Below are 20676 nucleotides of genomic sequence, written 5' to 3' on the forward strand. Positions count from 1 at the left end.
ATCTTTTAAGCTTGATCATCTATTTCTCTTGTCAAAGAAAGAAATAGGCTTAGTCAGTGCCTGATATCGACCACAAAGAATTGAGTATCAAGCCATACTTCTCTTTGTAAAAAAAGATACTTGTGAATCTGATTTTAGAAAAGCTTTGATACTTTATGAGAAGGAGAAGTTTTCGATTTTCAAAAGAGATTTTTAAGCTTTATATATATATAGCATATTATTAATGATCATATTATCATTTTCTGACTTGGTGAAAGTAAAAATCTGAATAAGCCTCACAAATAGTCTGTATTGAAAAAAATGCATATTCATTTCATTCCCTACTTGACAACTGCTAACTCTAAAAGGTTCCACCTTATTCTTCACCTAAATCTTCATGAAATAAAATATCTGCCTATTTTTAATCATAATTTGTCTTGCTGCAGCATTGCCGTGCAACAAAACTGATCCAGATGCCAATGTTGAGGAAGTTTAGCTGTTAAAATTCACATCTGTTTTCTGTCAACTTGGCTTTGTTGATAGGCCCATGGTAACAGACGACCAAAACAGCCTTGAAAAAAATCAACAGAACAAGGTTTTTACCCCCAGAATCAACCTGAAAATACAGCAAACACATAAACACTGCTGGATATTTCCCTTAAGTTCTGTGTTTCTCTGAATTCATTACCTTAGACTACTATTTCACTTCCTAGAATTTGCCAAAGTAATGAATTCTAAGAAATGAAAAAGTGCACTGTCTCATGCCTCTCCATTTCACTCTTCTCAATCCTCCAGAAAAAGGACTACGCCTGTACCATTCAATAACTCCCATATGGGACAGAAGACAGATCCCCCAATAACTCTCTGCCACTGCTGCTATGGATGATTAAAATAATCACAGAGTATATATCCTTTAGCCCAAACACAGTTCAGTGTATAAGTACATAAAACTATTAAATGAGCATTCCTTAAACTTTAGAGAATTTTAAAATTTGGAAACATTTGTTAAACATGTAGATTTCTAGGGTCATATCTTCCATGAATCTTGAATCTAAGATAGATCTATAAAATTTGTATATTTAACAAGCACTCCCCACCCCCATTCCAAGTTGAGATATAATTCAAATTCCATAATATTCATCCTTTAAAGGTGTACACATCGGTGGTTTTCAGTATATTCAAAAAACTGTACAACCATCCCCACTATCTAATTCCCAAACTCTTCATCACCCCAAAAAGAAACCTTGTATCTAATCACTCTTCCCCCTAGTTCCTGGCAAATACTAATCTATCAATACTTTCTGTCTCCATGGATTTGCATATAAATGAAATCACACAATATGTGTCTTTTTTTTTTTTTTTTGCAGTACACAGGCCTCTCACTGTTGTGGCCTCTCCCGTTGCGGAGCACAGGCTCCGGACTCGCAGGCTCAGCGGCCATGGCCCACGGGCCCAGCCACTCCGTGGCATGTGGTATCTCCCCGGACCGGGGCACAAATCCGTGTCCCCTGCATCGGCAGGCGGACTCTCAACCACTGCGCCACCAGGGAAGCCCTATGTGTCCTTTTTGTCTGGATCCTTTCACTTAGTATAATGTTTTCAAGGTTTATCCATGTTGTATCATGTATCAGCACACCATTCCTTTCTAAAGCTGAATAACATTCCACAATATGGGTATACAACATTGTTTCATTCATCAGTTGTTGGACATTTGGGTTGCTTCCACTTTTTAGTTAATTACAAATAATGCTGGTATGACCATTAGTATACAAGGTGGGTTTTTTTTGGTAAACTTATGGTTTTAGTTCTTTTGTGTGTGTGTGTGTGTATGTGTGTGTGTGTGTGTGTGTGTGTGTGTATTGCACTGCTGGGTAATATGGTAACTCTATTTTTAATTTTTTGAGTAATTTCCAAACTGCTTTTCAAAGTAACTATACCACTTTACATTCTCACCAGCAATTTATGAGGGTTCCAGTGTCTTCACATCCTCACCAATGCTAGTTTTTGTCCTTTTTGATTATACCTACCTATCCTAGTGAGTGTGAAGTCATATCTCTCTGTGCTTTTAGTTTGCATTTCCCTGATGACTCACGATGTCAAAGATCTCTTAATGTACTTATTGACCATTTGCATATCTTCTTTGGAGAAATGTCTATTCAGATTCTTTGCCCACTTTTAAATTGGGCTATCTGTCTTTTATCAGTAAGTTGCAAGAGTTCTTTATATATTTTAGATACAAAGCCCTTATCAGACATGGGATTTACAAATACTCTCTCCCCTTCTGTGGTCTGTTTTTTCACTTTCTCGATAGTGTCCTTTGAAACATAAAAATTTTTAATTTTGACAAAATCTAATCTATCTATTCTTTTGTTGCTGTGATTTAAATGTCATATGTAAGAAACCATTGTGTAATCCAAGGTCATGAAGATTTACACTTAGATTTTCTTCTAAGAGTTTTATAGTTTTAACTCTTACATTTAGGCCTATGATTTATTTTTTGAGTTAATTCTTACATATGGTATGAGGTAGGCGTACAACTTCATTCTTTTATGTCAATATCCAATTATCCCAGCAACTTTGTTGGAAAGACCGTTATTTCCTTATTGAATTGTCTTGGCACCCTCGTCAAAAGTCAGTTACCCAAAAATGTATATTTCTGAACTCTCAATTCTAATCCATTAATCTATATATCTATTCCTATAACTAATCAGCTAACAGGGAGACTTTTTTTCTTTCAGTATTGCACTGTATCATCATGCTCTTCTAATATTAACAAGAAGGTTCTCACAGAACAAGGGATATTTGCAAAATTTCCATGCAGTGCACTATCAGACATAAACAACAACGACAAAAAAACTAAACTGATTTTGGGGGAAAAGTAATATCTGGGACAAGAAATGGATCATATTTCTATATAGGTGAGTAGGCAAAGTAATATCTTCTAAAGATGACCTATTTTTCAGAAGCCTGATAATTTTGTGTATTTCAAGGTTGACTCATTGTATCTGAATGTGTTTATTTAGCACTATTATCTTCAACCCAGTCACTTATTTTAAGCTGTTTACATTTCAAGTTGAACACATTAATTATCAGATAATTAGATAATAATGTGTTTTATTCTATTGAATAGAAAAAAAAGAGCATTTAAATTAGAGGTTTTATCAGTACTGCTGGATATCTATTGTTCATCTTTTTACAAAGAGTCATATAATAATATTAACAAATAATCTTTTCAACAGATTTATAGGAAGACAGATTCTGAATACTAAGAATGCACTAATTTTTCTCTGTATTAAGGATTCTTATGAACAAAATGGTCTCTTGCCTATCTGTCAATTAGCATAAACAAGAGAACTAGTCATAAGTAGTATGTGCCTACTTCATTGGGATGTTGGAGAACAACTAGGCCGTGACCACTAAATGCTGTAAGAAACAACCACCAGACTGTGACACAGCCTAAGCTGCAACTCAGTAGGTCAATGAGCCAGTGCAACATGCAGGAAATTGTTCTATTCAATTATGGAAATTTTTCTGGCATTATTCCTCACAAAGAAGAGCAAAGTGGGCTATATTACTAGGACATGGACAAGAAGCAAAATGTCAAGTAGACTTCTAAAAAAAATAAGAGCTTCTGAAAACCCTGGTGAGACAATCCAAAAAGCAGGAGACCAGAATGTTCCACTATGCCTCTTTTTTTAACCAATGCAATCAGCAATTCTAGTAGTGGTAGGTGGTTATTTTATGTTTAGATATGATTGCTCTGGGTAAATAATGTAAAGGTCAAATCATTGTTTGGTTAAAAATGCCCAACAATGGATGCTGATGGTAAAGTACCTGAAAAGGGAAGCTAGAAAAGAATCCCAGGAACATCAGAAGAAGCCATTTCATGATGAAAATTCTGCTAGATCATAGAAGGAGCAACTGAGATACAAGGTCAACAAATTCTTGGACTGAGAGACCTCAACCAATGTTGAGAAGCGATAAGACTCCAATCTTTAAATGAGAGTAGATAATGGGGATTTCTTGAGAGAGGCAAAGATCACTGGTCTATTTGCTATAGAAATGGACAAGAATAATCAGACTATCAAAAAAACTATTTCTACTTGGCCAACTATATGAGGAAGATGAAGGGCAGCAGTCTGTTTGGAGAAGGTAAGAAGTGTGACAGGGATGTAAAACTTTTAGGGAAGTGTGTGGCCCAGAATTACTCCCCAGAAAAGCCTGCCAGTATCCTGTCCTCAAATATTTGAGACTTAAAAAGGGAAACCTTAAAGTTTATCAGCAAAAATTGGGTATGAATAAAACTGAATGGTAAGGGTAAGGAACTACTCTCCAAAAAAAGGTCTCATTTCCAATCTACTTCCAGCTGACACTCTATGATAGAGTTTCATCTCTACTGTACAATCTAAATAATTTATAAATCAGAGACTGTTGTTATGAATAATAGCAATGGAGGTCTTGAAACTAGTATTAGTTAGAAGATGCTTTCACAATCCAATTTCCACACAATGGGAAGCATTCAAATACTCTATATTGCTTTGCAGATAGTTATTAAAATAATTTACATAGACTGAAGTTACATGCTGCCTTTACTCAAAACCCTACTTGAAAAACTATATCATGAAAATGATTTGGAACACTGCTACCACTTCAACCCTGAGGACCATAATTTTTAAGATTATACTCTATATTAAAACCGTGCTACTCTTCATTCTAATTAAATAAATATCTACAGCTGGATAATACATTTTCGAGTTGTAATTTTGAGATTGATAATACAATTTTGAGAATAAATATGTATTTAATAAATATTTATCAAATGCCAAATTTCAAAGCAGTTAACACTAATAATTTCAATCCATGAAGTATATGCACCTAGAAATGTTTTGTTTTTCCAGATCCACCAGTGACCCTTCTCCGAAAATCTGCTTCCATGTAGAGTTCCTGTTGAGTGGGCTGTAGGTCATGTGACTCCCCCCAAGGCTAACCCTTATCACAGAATATTGGACAAGAGATGGACAACTAGCCTAAGGTGACCCATACCTTTGACCCATGACTATGGAGGCTTATTTAAAATACGAGCCGGACCAATTAGGTTATCCCTAAAGAGTTTTATCTTAAAAATATAAGGAGCTTGCCAAGAGCTGTTGATCCAAGAGCTGTTGATCCTAGAGCTGAAAGGTAATGGCAGACGTTTCTGAGATATTTTAGGCCCTGTACAAACAAAGCTACAAAGATGTAGGTCATGAAAGAAGGGAGAACATCCAATTCATAAACAGAGAGAGACCAATACAGATGAGTGCCTGAAGTTTCTGTGACACCTGTCCTTCCTGAGGTCTACTTGCTCATCTTTTCCTGGGTTCCCTCTATATTTATAATAAACCCCCACTGTACTTGGGCTACTATGTCTGGATTTCTGTTTCTTAAAATTTCTTAACTAAAAGAGAAGGAATTCCTAAATATATTAACTTATTTTTTTTCTCTTAAGAATCAAGGGCACAGTTATTTTTCAGCCCATAGGATTTCATAAAAACATCTACATGAGGACAATAAAAATCATTTTGTCCATTAATTCTTCACTCCTACTTTCCTTCAACAGATATTTCCTGTGTGTCTACAAGTTGACTAGGTATACAGTAGGACACGAAACAGACATGGCTTCTCTTTTCAGAAATGTATCATCTAGTAGAAGAAATAGGTATTTGAAAAGTAATACACAGTAAATAAATAAATAACCACCAACTACAGGGTGCTATCAGAGAAGGTAAAAGGATGCACTACTGAAGAATGGGTGATCAGGGAAAACTTCTTAGAGGAAGAAACATTTAAACTTAGACCTGAAGGAGTAAGCCAGGTAGAATGAAGAACACACTGTAGGCAGAAGGGAAAGGCTACACAGACATTTTCAACCTGAAAAGATCGTAAGTGTTTCGGAAGCTAAAAGGCCAGGGTTGGATATACAGTGAGTAAGGGGAAGACTGACCCAGGGACACCACTGTGGAGGAAGGAAGAGTAAGATTACAGACCAAGGGAAACAATTCAAGTTTTATTTAGTGGGAAATCACTGAAGCATTTTCAGCAGAGGGGTTACATGACCTGATCTGGGTTTTATGAAAATTTCTCTGGATGCTGTGGGGAATAATGGGATAAAAGAAGGTCAAGTGGTAAGATGAGTTAGGAGGTTACTGAATAGGACATGATACTGAGGAGAAGACACATTTTGCTTTCAAAAAATATTTTGGAAGTGGACTTGATAAACCAGTGAGTACAGTAATATTTTCCAAATATGTTCAATTGGAAATTGCTCAGAGATACATATATACATAGCATACATATAGACATACATGGGAATGATAAACACTGAATGGTTCCTCTGAGGAAGGCAAAAGGCGGGAGGTGTGATCAGGAAGAGATAATAATGTACAAAGCTAACATTGTTGGTATTGTTTTATGTCTTAACCAGAGAGGTAGACACAGGAGTTCACTGTATGTCTTTATGACTTTTTGGTATGTTTAATTTTTTTATTATTCTTTTTTAAATTTTTATTTTATATTGGAGTATAGTTGATTCACAATGTTATGTTAGTTTTAAGTGTACAGCAAAGTGATTCAGTTATGCATAAACATATATCTACTCTTTTTCAGCTTCTTTTCCTATACAGGTTAATACAGGATAGTGAGTAGACTTCCCTGTGTTATACAGTAGGTCCTTGTTGGTTATCTATTTTATATATAGTAGTATGTGCATGTTAATCACAAAATCCTAATTTATCCCTCCCCCCGCCACCTTTCCCCTTTGGTAACCATAAGTTTGTTTTCTATGTCTGTGGGTATATTTTAAATATTTAATCATAAAAATAATAGACTATAGTTATTTTATTCAATCCATGTATATACAGTTTAACTGTTATGAGTGTTTCTGCCACCAAAAATACTATAAAGTAACTTTAGTTATTCCAATTTATGATGAACTGAAAGATTTTTATTGGAAAAAAATCTGTCACCCCACAACTTTAAGTCAGTGATCTTTGCTCTGATTATGAGAACTAAACACTCAACAACTAAATACTATGGGTTACTGAACAGGTTCAAGGTATATAAAGTCTTTGTGAGTCTTCACAGTAATGTGAGTCTGATTTTATTGAAGCAAAATACCACTTCTATTTTTAGCAGTAAATATGCAGCTGTATTTTAAAGTACTAGGTTTAACATGCTTATTCCCCCATTGATCATCTTTCATAATTATTCCACCCTCTATATTTCTTATTTAAAAATTGACCTTAAATGTTCCCAGGGGCACCAAAACCTGCTTCTGGAAAAACACTGCAGAGAATTTGTAATCCAAGCACTTCCAGAACAAAGCATGTAACAGTAACATTCCCCATTCACTCCACAGCATCATCTGTCTCCAAGATGCTCCCTGAAGCATGGAAGCTACACAACCAGCCATCCTTCCCTCTCACTACTACCTTAAATGAAAACATGTAATCAATAAAACTTACCCCAGATTCTCCATCAGCACATCCTGTTTTCTCTACCTTTGAAATCTGTCCAGAGTTCAACCACTTTTCACTACCTCCACTGCCACTGCTTGGTCCAAACACCACAGATTACCTCAATTGTCTCTAACTGGTCTCCCACTTCTCCCTTCAAATTCTCCCCACATCTTTTTTCAACAATGTAACTTGAGTTCAGGATAAAACATATATCAGAGCATGTCATTCCTATACTCAACCTCTCCAGTAGTTTCCCATCTCAGTCCAGTAAAACCTAAATTCTCTACCATGGTCAAAAGACCCTGTTAAGATCTGCCATATTTCTCTTCTTTCCTTTATCTTTCTCCATAGCATTTAACACCTCTGATATACTGTATATTCTCCTTAGTCATTTGTTTATTGTCTGCCTTTTCCACAAGGATAAAAACTTAATGAGGGCAAGAGTTTTATCTGTTTTTTATTTACTGTTGTATCCCTGAACTTGAATGGTGCCAAGCATTAGTAGGAGTTCAATAAACATTTGTTGAATAAATGAATATTCCTCTCAAAGTCACAGGAAGCACAGATAGTCATTCTGCCATTTTTTAACTTGAGGTTTCTGCCTCTTTCTGTAATGTCAAAATTAACAAAAACACAAGAAAGAGCTGTTAAGACAACTGATGTGAGAACCATAAAGACCCTAGTAGGTAGGAAAGATATTAGCAGCCAGAAACGAGATTTTAGAGTTTTTTCTAGTCCTGAGGATTTCTACTGATAAGTAAAACATTAAAATAGCCTCTACAGTATTTATTGGTTAGTCAAAGCATTTTTTTCCTCTCTTGTGACCAATTACTATTCTTAAAGTTTTCAGAAAATTTTATGTTTATGTTCTTAATCTTCCTTATATCAGCCCATTGTGATGTGCTTTAAATTCAATGTATTACTTGATAAAGGTGTTAATGCTACTGTAGTAATCATAGTGCAATACATAAATGTATCAAACTAACATGTTGTGATACACTGTGATACAAGCTTATACAATGTTATATGTCAACTATATCTCAATTAAAAATTCAATGTATCACTATTTGAGGGAGGAAAATGGGGGCAAAGAGTAAAGATATTATACAATGAATCTATTCTTCAGATAACAGCTTTAGAAAACTGCTTTGAAAGGGGGATTATACTTGGTGGTATTCAATCAGATATCCCGTACTGTCATTTCTTTTCTCATCACCCTAAGAAGAAAGGAGAGGCAGGAAATATACTCCAATTTGAAGGGTCAATGATTTCCTTAAATTTCATGAAGTACCAAGTTACTATATAAAGCTGAATATGTTTGATACTCTAAAACCTGAACTATCTGGGAAGAGTCAACTTTAAACAGCTGTCAGTTATCTTGTCAAGACTAAAAGAAACACTGTTTTCCTTATGTCTTTTGAAAGAAGGTGGAAGAAAAAACACTTTTGGAGGACTACTTGAATCACTATAGTCAATAAGAAATAGAATAAAACTTCTATTAAGGTCAATGGCTAAATTTTTGGTTTTAGCAAAGAGGCGCCTCAACTGGGGGGAAAACAAAGGTGGTTAGAAAGGTAATAACGAACCAACAGCTAGTTAACCCTCTCTTAAGAATCCCTAAAGTTGGTTGTTAATTGAATAAATTGAGAAGCAACTAAAAGGACTATACAGGTGGATGGAGCAGAATGGAAGGTAATATTATTAAGTAAATATTTATTACGTAGCAGACAGAGTGCTAGACACTTTATATCCATAACTGCATTTAATCCTTAAAATAAACCCAGGAGCTAGGTATTGTTAGCTTCATTTTACAGAGAAGAAAACTAAGACATATATTGGTAAAGTAATGTGAAGAAAGTGATACAGGAAGGGTTAACTAAAAAGCCAAATACCTCAACGCCAATGTTAAGCTGTCTCTATGTTGCTTCTTCTATAACTGAATACATTGCTGAATTTTCCACATCAGGGTAACTGCCCTCATATAAGCACAAAAGTGATTTGGGTCTTAGATCCAGGTCTTAGTTCCCATCTGTACGCAACTACAGAGATTAAGTGAATGACTTCAATCACCAAATGAGATTCATTTTGCTCCATGTTCATGAACACTAATCTGATCTAGGACCTGCCATCTACAAAAAAAAAAAATAGAAAACAAAAAATATGCCCCTGATCACGAGGAAGACTTTTACTGAATAAAAACAACACAAAAGGCGATGCTCAAAATACTTTGGAAAGCTGTTTGGTAGCATCTACAAAACCTTAGCTTACATATGCCCTAACCCAGAAATTTCACTCCTAGACGTGTACCCACTGAAATGGGTACACGGGCTTCCCTGGTGGCGTAGTGGTTGAGAGTCTGCCTGCCGATGCAGGGGGCGCGGGGTCGTGCCCCGGTCCGGGAAGATCCCACATGCCGCGGAACGGCTGGGCCTATGAGCCATAGCCGCTGAGCCTGCGCGTCCGGAGCCTGTGCTCCGCAACGGGAGAGGCCACAACAGTGAGAGGCCCGCGTACCGCAAAAATAAAAAATTTTAAAAATTAAAAAAATAAAGAAATGCGTACATATGTTTACCAAAAGACAAGTTCAAGAATGTTCATAGCAACACTATTCATAATAGCCCTAATCGGGAAACGACCCAAACGCCCATCAACAATAGAATGGAAGAACAAATAAATTGTAGCATATTCACAAAATTGAAATAAACCATGCCTAGATGCACTATATGGATGAGTCTCACAAACATAATGAGGAATGAAGAAGCTAGATGAAAAAGAGTTCATATGTATGATGCCATTTACATAAAGTTCAAAACCAATTAACACTAATCTAGGTGTTAAAAGTCAGGATAGTGATCACTCTTCAGAGGAGTAGTGACTGAGGGGAGGAGGGCTTATGAAATGCAGGTAATGTTCTTTTTCTTTTATCTGGGTACTTGCTACATTAGTATGTTCGGTTTGTTAAAAATCAGCATGTTTTACACTAAGTTTTGCACATTTTCTTTTATTCTGTTATATTTAAATAAAAGTTTCTTTAAAAACCAATGTTTTATTCTTGGGGGATTAACAGCATAGCATTTACACTGTAATTAATACTTTTAGCCTTCTTCTTATCCCTCCATATAAACAGAGACAGATAATAAACATAGGAGGCTTTGTTCTTTAAAAAGAATTTTTTTTCATTTCAATTTTGGGCTAAATGTCAATTTACAGAGTTCCATTCATCTCAATATAAGAAAATGTATTTTCAACTCTAGTTTCAAATCCTGTTGCAATCCATCTTCACCAAACAAAAGAACTAACCCTAGTCACCGCATATTTAGCTTTAAGTAAATATTTTAAATAAAACTACCGATAACTAGTTCTTGATTCCAACTGCATTGTCAAAGTTTACTAAAATTCTTCCCTTTTCTGCTACTTCATTAACTTCATATTCTTAACCTCAGAATGAATGAAGAAATCCTTAAAAACATTTAACTTAGGAAGACATGAAATGAGGATATACTTTCTAAGAGTAAAATTTCAAGCTCAATGACTTTCTCATTTTGCAATAGGATCTTTGCACAAAATATTCTGCAGACCAATACATTTTTTTTGTCAGAATAATGAACTTTGAAAAATCAACACTTTTTCCATCTAAGAATTTCCAAGCCTTCTATTTGTAACTCAATATTAATTCATGACCATCAAGATTTAAATTGTTTTCTTTAAAAAGAGAGAATAGGACGAAAACAAATACCTATGGATGATTCTATTTAAGACTATGTTTCCATTTCTTCTTTTGGAATATTTTATCACACATGAAAGAATAGCCTTGATATAAATATTTTATTAACCACAAGGAGGAAAGGGGCAAAGAGAAAACACAGACAAGCAGGAAATAAAATTTATCTAAAAGTTTCCTTTGCAAATTAATCCTCTGACAAAGATGACTTAGTGGAAAGAACAAATATCCTGAAGCACACTACAATACTGTTCCCAATAAACTTTATTTTGAAAGGCTATTTACTTTGTTAAGGGATGTTATCATTTATTTCCTTGGTTACCATGATGCTGTGATTACAACCTACTCCGTTTTGGAAAGCTATGCAACTTCCTTAAAAAGCTGCAGCGTACAGGTTTAAGGGAATAAAAAGTAACATCTATGATGCTCTTATTAATTTTAATGAGCATTAAGAGCTTTCAAACACTGTGATTATGAATCGCAGCTGACAACTGATGAGAAGGCTTATAAATTTACTTTTCTTTTCCTTACCATAAATGTTGCTAATTTTTTTTAGCAACTGATATTAGAAATTCAAATATCTTCAAGACGAAATTTCCTGAGGAATTATGAATCTGGGTTCCAGAAGACCCGTGGACAGTGCTCCAGTGTCAGGTATGGCACCATTCAGGTAGAGACAACTTTACAAAGTCACTATTCCAGTGTTACTACTTTACCAAAAGTGACCAAGAAATCCAATTTAACTGGTATGATTAAGCATATTCATTTCATTCTCTTTTCTATAATGAACACCACCGAACCAATCTACTCTGAAGTTAGATAATATCAGCAAAAAACATGAAGCAATGATAGTAAGCATTTGCAATCTCTTACTATATATAAAGATAAAACTGTTAAAATGTCATGCCCCCACTTTTTCCTATTTTTATAAATAGCATGAAATACTGAACTCAGATCAGTGTGCAATAAGTAAGACCTATAAATATTTATCAAAACTAACTTTTAGTATCACCTTGTTTTAAGATTACAGAACTCAATGAATTTGGTTTTACTTTCAAAGAATATTAAACTAAATTAGAGGAGTCAGAACTGTTCACCACACCCATTTGGATAATCAGGCAAAGTAGAGTTTTTAGTACAAATGTCCAGTTTGCTTTGTGCATACTGTGATCACACCATTTTGACTTTGAATAAGGTTTTAGCTCCTAATTTTGCATTCTTCCTTTAGGTTTAATTTAAATAGGCATTTTAGGAACTAATTTGTAAGACAAATAGAATTAATGTGTCATCAGTCAGGTACTCTGGCTGTTATAATATTCAGAATTCAGGAACATATTCTGTGTCTCTCAGCGAGTCACTCAACTCTTCTTTATCAAAATATATTACAAATGTTTTAAAATCTTACATGTTTACAAAATGCTCTGCACCCTTCATATGTTGTGCTTCTGCTAGCTAGAACCTTTGAAGAGCAAAACCCAGCTGTGCTTGCATATCAGATGGTTACTGCAGTAAGTAGGCTGAAAAGTAACAGTTATGCTTTATATAGCTTATACGTTTTTATCTTTTTTAACCTTATTTTTATAATGAAATTTCTAGTTCCTGGGTTATTAAAATGGTTAGACTTTTCTTCTAAGAAAGAAGAAACTTTGTGTTAAAAAATATTGTAATATAAAACTGTCTAGATTATATTAAGTTTACACTTTTGATTACTCCAGCTTTTTACATTAAGACAGTTATATTTTTATATACATTTATATTCTTAATAAAAAAGTTTTTCTTATCCAGCAACGGTTTCATCACCGCGAAGACAAACATTTTGATGGGCAGTAAACGATGTATGTGTGTGTAATATTATTTACATCTTTAAAAGAGTAAAGTAAATAAATACAGCCATCTAAGGAACTAAAAACAATAAAGGAAACAAATATAGATACCTAAGGAATTCTGCAAACTAATTTTTGAAATATTCTACTGTCTAAACATATAATTATATGATATAGAAGCTTTAGTTTATCACTTCTCAATTGTCTGGTAGGAGTCTCAAACAACACACAGGAAGAGATATGAATTGAGAACTTAATTACCATAAAATTTTCATTTATATTCACTCTTGGAGTATAATTACATTACCATTAAAAACACACCTGATTCTAATTTCACTTATTTAACTTTAAAGGTCCTTGGTATTAGTAATGCATAATTACACAGATATAGGCTTATTGTGAATTTAATGATACAAATTTAATTATCTCATTTTAATTTGTAGAAATTATATATGCCTAACATTTTCATTTCTCACAAATAATAAAATTACAATTAAAGTAGTCTTTACTAAAAATTCAAATAGAAATTTTTGGTCAGTATTTATGGCTTAATGTTCTTTTTTAAGGTAAAAAGAAAATGAAGAAAATTGTTAATCATGTTAAGTAGAAACTATTTTCTATTTTGACTTAAATATGAGAGATGGGAGTCACTCTACCTCACAAAGCAGTAAGTCAATGATGTGGAAGACCATGCAGAGTGGGAACTTGGCAGTAAAAAGAGTGAGAAACCACTGGGATGCATACATATGAGCTTCCAGGTTCAGATCAGAAAAATGGCCGTGCAGGTCCGGTAACTGCTCCTGAAAGTCAAAGTGGAAAATTGTGGGGGGAGGAACACTGAAGACGCCTCATTTCCTGCCACAACTGCTACTTATGACAAGCTTGCTACGATCACTCTCAATTTACTACAGCATTTGTTGACTTTTATATAACTACATAGAAGTGATGACAGGAGATGAGAACTGGGCATATGACAGAGAACAAGAAAGACGTGTTATGAACAAATAACAAAGATCAACTCTTGCTCACTTGACTGTTCCTGTTTCTTGGGAAATGCTTGCTCTGACAGAACACCTGTGGTCTAGTGAGTATCAGGACTCCACGGTCAAGTCACAGCACTCCATTCAGGGTTGAACTCCTAACTAGCCAAAAAAGAAATGTATCTTTTCTTTGAAGACCATTTAATATAAACATCATCTGGGTTCTATGATATTACTTCAGTACATTATGGTACTGAAGCCCAAAACATAACCGTACTTTTAACAGTCTATCTTCAACATATTAAAAATTACAAAGTACAGAAATTGTACAAGTATATAATGTATAAAATTGGATGTCTCCTGGGAAAAATACTGGGAAAAAGAGGAAAAAACCTTTTTCCCCGATTTATACAAGTAAATGCTTTTCAAAAGCATGAAAGGCAAAGTATAAATCATTAGCATAGCTATTCCCATAACTGAAAGACAAAGGCAAAGATATATAAAAGCCCACTTTAGTTTTGTTTTCATAAACAGACCACAGAAATAAAATTTTTGTACAAGATGCTCTTTGAAAAACACCCCAATGTACCCATCAGGTACTTTTAATGGGGTATTGAAGTGGTCATTCAGTTAACAGACAAAAGTGCTAACAGAAAATGTATTTGGGTTTCTTCATAGTACCATGAACATGCTATTCATTTATCAGATACTTTTATTTGACTCTCAAAGCTCTTAAGAATACTGACCTTTGAAAAAATATGAACTTTTAAAAATGAAAGGTAAATGAAAGATAAAAAATGTGAAGAATCCCAAATATTTACTTGGAAGAATTAAATCTCTAAAAAAGAGCCCATTGCTTGTACTGTCCATAGTTAACAGATTCTTCTACACAGTCTTTTTCCCCCTCAATGCCCATTTGTCATTGTGCTTACAGTTCTTTTGACATCCTCCTCCCCCTTTATTTCTTCTTCACATTTCAGGTCTTCTACCCTCCTATATTCCCTTCTCCTAATACAGCTGTCCTTAACCTCACTGCAAACTCTCTGCCTTCCACTTCCCTGTTCTAGTCTTTGTCTCCTACTGGCTTCACTTCCCCCTTAGACACCTATTGATCTCCTGACAAGTCATGTCAATAAGCTCCTACCAGTATCGTCTACTGCCACATCCCAGTAACCTTCCTCCCCAACCACTTTACTTTTCCCCAATATGGAATCAATTCAATCATGTATTTTCTTCACATTTCTCTTGGATTCCCAATACCTCTTATAGAGAAAGCCATATAAACATGTTGCATAGACCTATTACAAATTTAAGATTTACAACCTCAGGTGGAATTTCAAAGGTACTCAGTAATTCCTTTAACAGCACTAGACAATAATTTTGTCCTTGCTCACAATCTTTTTTATGACAGATATATAAAAGAATACCTGTTTCTCATACATATAATTTACACATATACATTATGAAATAGTTAACAACATTGTTTGAGATCTGGAAATTACAGAGGAAAAAATTTAAAGTATGTCCCTACACTACAATATTTTAGGTGGTTTTTAATTTCATCAATATCTTTCTGTCTCTTTAAAGTGTTCTCTACATGTGGACCTAAATATGGTACTGGTGCTAATTAACATTGAGAAAAATCTTATGTATTTCAGCTTTTATTATGTAAATACCTTCATTTATTTACAAATAATACTGGGAAATCTCTTTACTGACTTAATTCACCATATTCGCACTTCAAAGTGTATTAAGTTGAATATTTTAAATGGAAGACTATTTTTATAAATGGTCAAGTAGTTAAATAAATATTTTATGATATTAAGACCACTGTAGATATTGGTCAGAAACCAAATCCATTTACCTTTTCTGTAACTTTCCATTAGATTTTCATAAACCATTATTTTTCAATTTTATTGGACTTTCCCTATAAGTCAACAAATCCCTGAGTGATAAAAGTTCCTAATGTTTATTTACCTGCATTAGTCTCTCCAACTGATAGAACTTGCAGTGAAGATCTTCAAAGTTGTTTTTGTAGAGGTCTCGTAAACCATAGTCATACATGATTTTCACCAAAACACAGAATGCTTGTTCCTCTGGCATCTACAGGAAAACATATACATACAGAACATGACTGAGTGGCATTTGACCAGAATGTCAGAAACATTCCTTCATGTTATTAGTCCCCTGTATTAGTGGTTGAAGGCCACTAGTGAATGAAATTCTCCAGAGCCAGCTTTCTGCAGTGACACAGGTAAAATCTGTGTTCCAAGTTTCAAGCTTCCCTACTTGAGATGAATTTCCCTCTTTTGCTAATTTTAATCACCTTGTCATTTACTCTTAAGCCATCTTAAAAATAGGTAATACAGTAAGATGATGTAAAAATTCAAAACAATTTAAAAGTATATAAAGGTTAAAAAAAGTCTCACTCCTCTCTATCCCTATATCCACTAATCCCTGTATCTGTCCCCCCAACCTCTTTTGCATAATCTCATAACTACTCAATAATTTCTCATATAACCTGCCAGTGTTTCTTTATGCAAATAAAAGAATTACATTTCTTATTTTACTTTTTCCCTTTCCTATATAAAAGATAGCATTCTAAATACATTGCTATGCACCTTGCTTTTCTCCCTCAATAATTTCCCAAAAGAGGGATTGCTGAGTCAAAGGATAAAATGCATTTTTAATTTTGATAGATAGTATGATACTGTCCTCCCAGAATCTTGATGTTGCTATTTTTCTGTCTATAAAAAGGTCTTCAGCTGTTTCAGAAGCTTATGAGCTTCTCTCATTAAGATTTAAATGACAAATAAAATCTGATATACCTTCCCAGATATTTTTATCTGAACAGAGAATAAAATCTGAAATCAAAAGAGCCGATCTCTAAATTATGGTATCAATAAGCTGAAAGAATTTAGAGAGGGACATATTCAATATTTTAGAATTTGTACCAAGCAAACAGAAAAAGTTGTCCTTACTCAAGGTCCTAGGATGTAACTATTATGTAAACATTTACTTTAAATGTCACTTCTTTGAAAGTCTGACCTTGGCTGATTTCGGTATTTGACACATTTGTTAGACCAACTTCCTGCCTGAATAATTGAATCAAGTAGAGTTCTGTTTACCCACTTAGAAATGTAACTGTTTATTTAAGTTCCTATACAAACTGACCACTTCTGTTTTCTACTATAAACCATGAAATATGTAAATTAGTTAAATAAAATCTCCTCAAGTTAAATAAGTACAGTTAGCTGTTGTCATTTTGCTTCTCTAAATATTTGCTTATTTCTTTTTTACCTATGAGTTGGGGGCCTTGGCTTTGACCCCAGCTGTTCAAGTCAGCAGACATTTTTCAGTTTTTATGCAGTTATTTAGAACGTAAGCACACTGTATTTTTTACCCCTTTAGCAATTCTGTCATTGAAGCTTCAAGTGTCACTAATGTGCACATGAACAGTCTACAATACTTCTCTTACTACCAAGTTATAAGCCTCTTTGTCTTCTCCCTGATCTCTACTAAAATGGCTATACAAAAATGCTGCCCGTAAGATAACTGTAACCAGCCCTAGAGAAACTAGTTCACTCAACTTTTCCCTCTTCCTAAGTAAGTGATGATTAGTTGAATATACAAGGTATAAAAGGGATTAACCTTTATTTCCTTGAATGTGGTGAGACCATTAAAACAAAAGTTTAAACACCCTTCAGCATTCATACATGCAGTCACTGAACATATAAGATGCATGTACCGTTTGTTCTAGGCCCTGGATACAGAGGTAAAAGTAGAGTGCCTTCCCAAAGGACAAGGAAATAGGCAACTCTACTTGAGTCTGATACAGACACAGAAGTCGTGGAGTAGGGGAGGATGGGAGTGTGGAAGAGGTGTTAGATGTCACTACAGTTACAGTGCAAATAGAGGGATGGCCGGATACGAGCTTTATCAGGATAAACTATTTAAGAAAATGACAAATAGACATAAATTTCTGCTTTGCTTTTAGATATGGAGCTTAAATTTATTCATATTCATTCAGTCACACTCATTTTCTCTCCCTCTCTCCCGGCACCCATCTCTGTCTCTATCTCTTGGTCCCCTTCCCCTCTCCCTCCACCACCTTCCCCATTCAACTGTCTGTCTCTCACACATATACAAACAATATATTTAATAAATGTTCTTTAAAACCAAAAGCATTTGAAAGTTTGAACTTGATCCCTAAAAATAAAACTGACAATCCCAGCCTATTTTTAAAAGTATATCTATATTTTGGGTGGGGGGCAGCCTTGGAGTTAGTATCCTTCAGGTCTAGCTTCAGCAATATAGCCAAGGTTTTGATTTTTAGTTAGTTCATGTGTTACATGAAAACAGTAGACTAAACCTACAAAATACCAGTCCAGCTGAGTAGAATCAGTACTGACTATCTGTGAAGACTAAGGTCAGATATAATAAGCTCTTATGGGATCTCAGATACTACCTCAACATGAAAGTGACTAAAAATGAATCCCTGTGAAAACAGAAAAATGGTTGCTAACAAAATGAGTGAGAAAGTAATGGGAAATAGTTATAATCCTTTGGAAAGTGGAAATTCAACCTTCTCTTTCTGGTTTAAAGATGAAATGGGATCTATTTAGCATGTCTAATTAAGCTTCCCTTGGTATTTCTCTTTCTTCAATTAATGTATTCATTATTACTAGCAGCAAGCAGGGTGAGCACACAAAATTAGCAAAAATGTCAAAGATTTTAAAAATGAGAATATCTAAACATGTATAAAATATAGCTAGACAACAAATACCGATTGACATTTACACTGCAGAGAAAAAAGGAAGTTCACACATAGACTTATAATGGTGTTTTGCTTTGAAGGATAAGACAATGCATGTTTTTGAAATACACCTCAGTGAAGTGTCAATAACAGGGAGTGAAGGCTGAGCCTAGATTGATGATATTGTAAAACATAAGATATATGATAAAAACATACTTTGGAAATTATAAACAATAATCACTGGTGGCTACTAATGACTTCAATGATGGCAGAAAAACTTACAACAATAAATTATAGCTTTGTTAATGCAAATAAATATAATACTAATAATTATAATAATAAGTTGGGTAATAGGGACCTAGCTGTAACGTTAGCAGTAGTTGGCCATTACCATAACTCATCAAATATAGAAAATAAATAAACTGGAGTTGAGAAGCAATGCTCAACAACACACCATTATATGCTACTTCCATCAGATAAAACAGACATAAACAGACTAAAAAGTATAGATAACAGTTAAATGTGGCAAAATAATTAGTATTTACCACTTTCTGTTTTTAATATATGTAATTGTAGGTTTATATCATTTAATTTTTCCCAGCTTTATTGAGCTATAATTGACATACAACATTGTGTAAGTTTAAGGTGTACAAAGTGATGATTTTACTTATTTATATATACATATATCACCTCACATAGTTACGATTTTTGTTTTTTATGGTGAGAATTTTTGTCTTTTTTGTGGTAAGCAATTTTCAAATATACAATACAGTATTGTCAACTACAGTTACTATGCTGTACATTACATCCCCTGAACTTATTAATCTAATAACTGGAAGTTTGTACTCTTTCACCACACTCACCCATTTCCCACATTTCCCACACCTGGCGACCATCAACCTCCTCTTTGTCTTTTTTTGTTTTTTTAAATCTTGTGGCCACGCCACAGGGCCTGTGGGATCTTAGTTCCCCTACCAGTGAGCGAACCCATGCCCCCTGCAGTGGAAGCATGCAGTCAACCATTGGACCACCAGGGAAGTCCCAACCATCAACAAACGTTTTTAATTTCCACATATAAGTGAGATCATACATGTCTTTCTCTGACTGACTTACTTCACTTAGCATAAAGCCCTCAAGGTTCATCCATGTTGTCACAAATAACAGAATTTCCTTTTTATGGCTAAATAGTATTCCCCTCTATGTATATACCACATTTTCTTTATCCATCCATCACTCAATAGACACTTAGATTGTTTCCATGTGTCACTATTGCAACTAATGCTGCAACGAATGTGGGGTGAAGACATCTCTTTGAGTTAGTGTCTTTGTTTCCTTTGAATAAATACTCAGAAGTGGAATTGCTGGATCAAATGGTAGTTCTATTTTTGACTCTTTGAGGAACCTCCATACTGTTTTCCACAGTAGCTGCACCAATTCACATTCCCACCAACAGTGCACAAGGGATCCCTATTCTCCATATCCTCCCAACACTTGTTAATTCTTGTCTTTTTGATGATAGCTATTCTAACAGGTGTAAGATGATATTTTGTTGTGGTTTTACTTTGCACTTCACTAATGATTGGTGATATTGAGCACTTTTTCATGTACCTGATGGCCATCTGTATGTCCAGAAAAAAAGTTTTCAACCTTTCACCATTGAGTATGTTAGCTGCTGGCTTGTCATATATGGCCTTTATTATGTTGAGGTACGTGTCATCTATACCCAGTATGTTGACAGCTTTTCTCACGCATGGATGTTGAATTTTGTCAAATGCTTTTCTGCATCTATTGAGATGATTATATGTGATTTTATTAATGTGATACATAACTTTTATGACTTGCATATGTTGAACCATCCTTGCATCCCAGGGATGAATCCCATTTGATCATGGAATATGATCCTTTTAATGTGTTGTTCAAT

At 34.5% G+C, this 20676-nt stretch overlaps 1 protein-coding gene across 10 annotated transcripts in view; it reads right to left on the reverse strand.

Moving 5' to 3' along the window:
- Positions 1–20676, reverse strand: part of RABGAP1L (RAB GTPase activating protein 1 like) — a 684401-nt gene that overhangs the window by 218270 nt on the left and 445455 nt on the right. For all 10 annotated transcript variants that reach the window (XR_007479508.1, XM_033428113.2, XM_033428114.2 and 7 more), the window contains 2 exons: positions 15977–16102; positions 13676–13819 (listed from right to left, as the gene is read on the reverse strand). Coding sequence is in view for 9 of the 10 variants with exons in the window: in XM_033428113.2 (XP_033284004.1) it covers positions 13676–13819; positions 15977–16102 (270 nt within the window). In the remaining variant the exon portion in view is untranslated. The remainder of the gene's footprint in view (positions 1–13675; positions 13820–15976; positions 16103–20676) is intronic.

This window comes from Orcinus orca, chromosome 1 (assembly GCF_937001465.1).
Source record: "Orcinus orca chromosome 1, mOrcOrc1.1, whole genome shotgun sequence".
NCBI classification, from domain to species: domain Eukaryota; kingdom Metazoa; phylum Chordata; class Mammalia; order Artiodactyla; family Delphinidae; genus Orcinus; species Orcinus orca.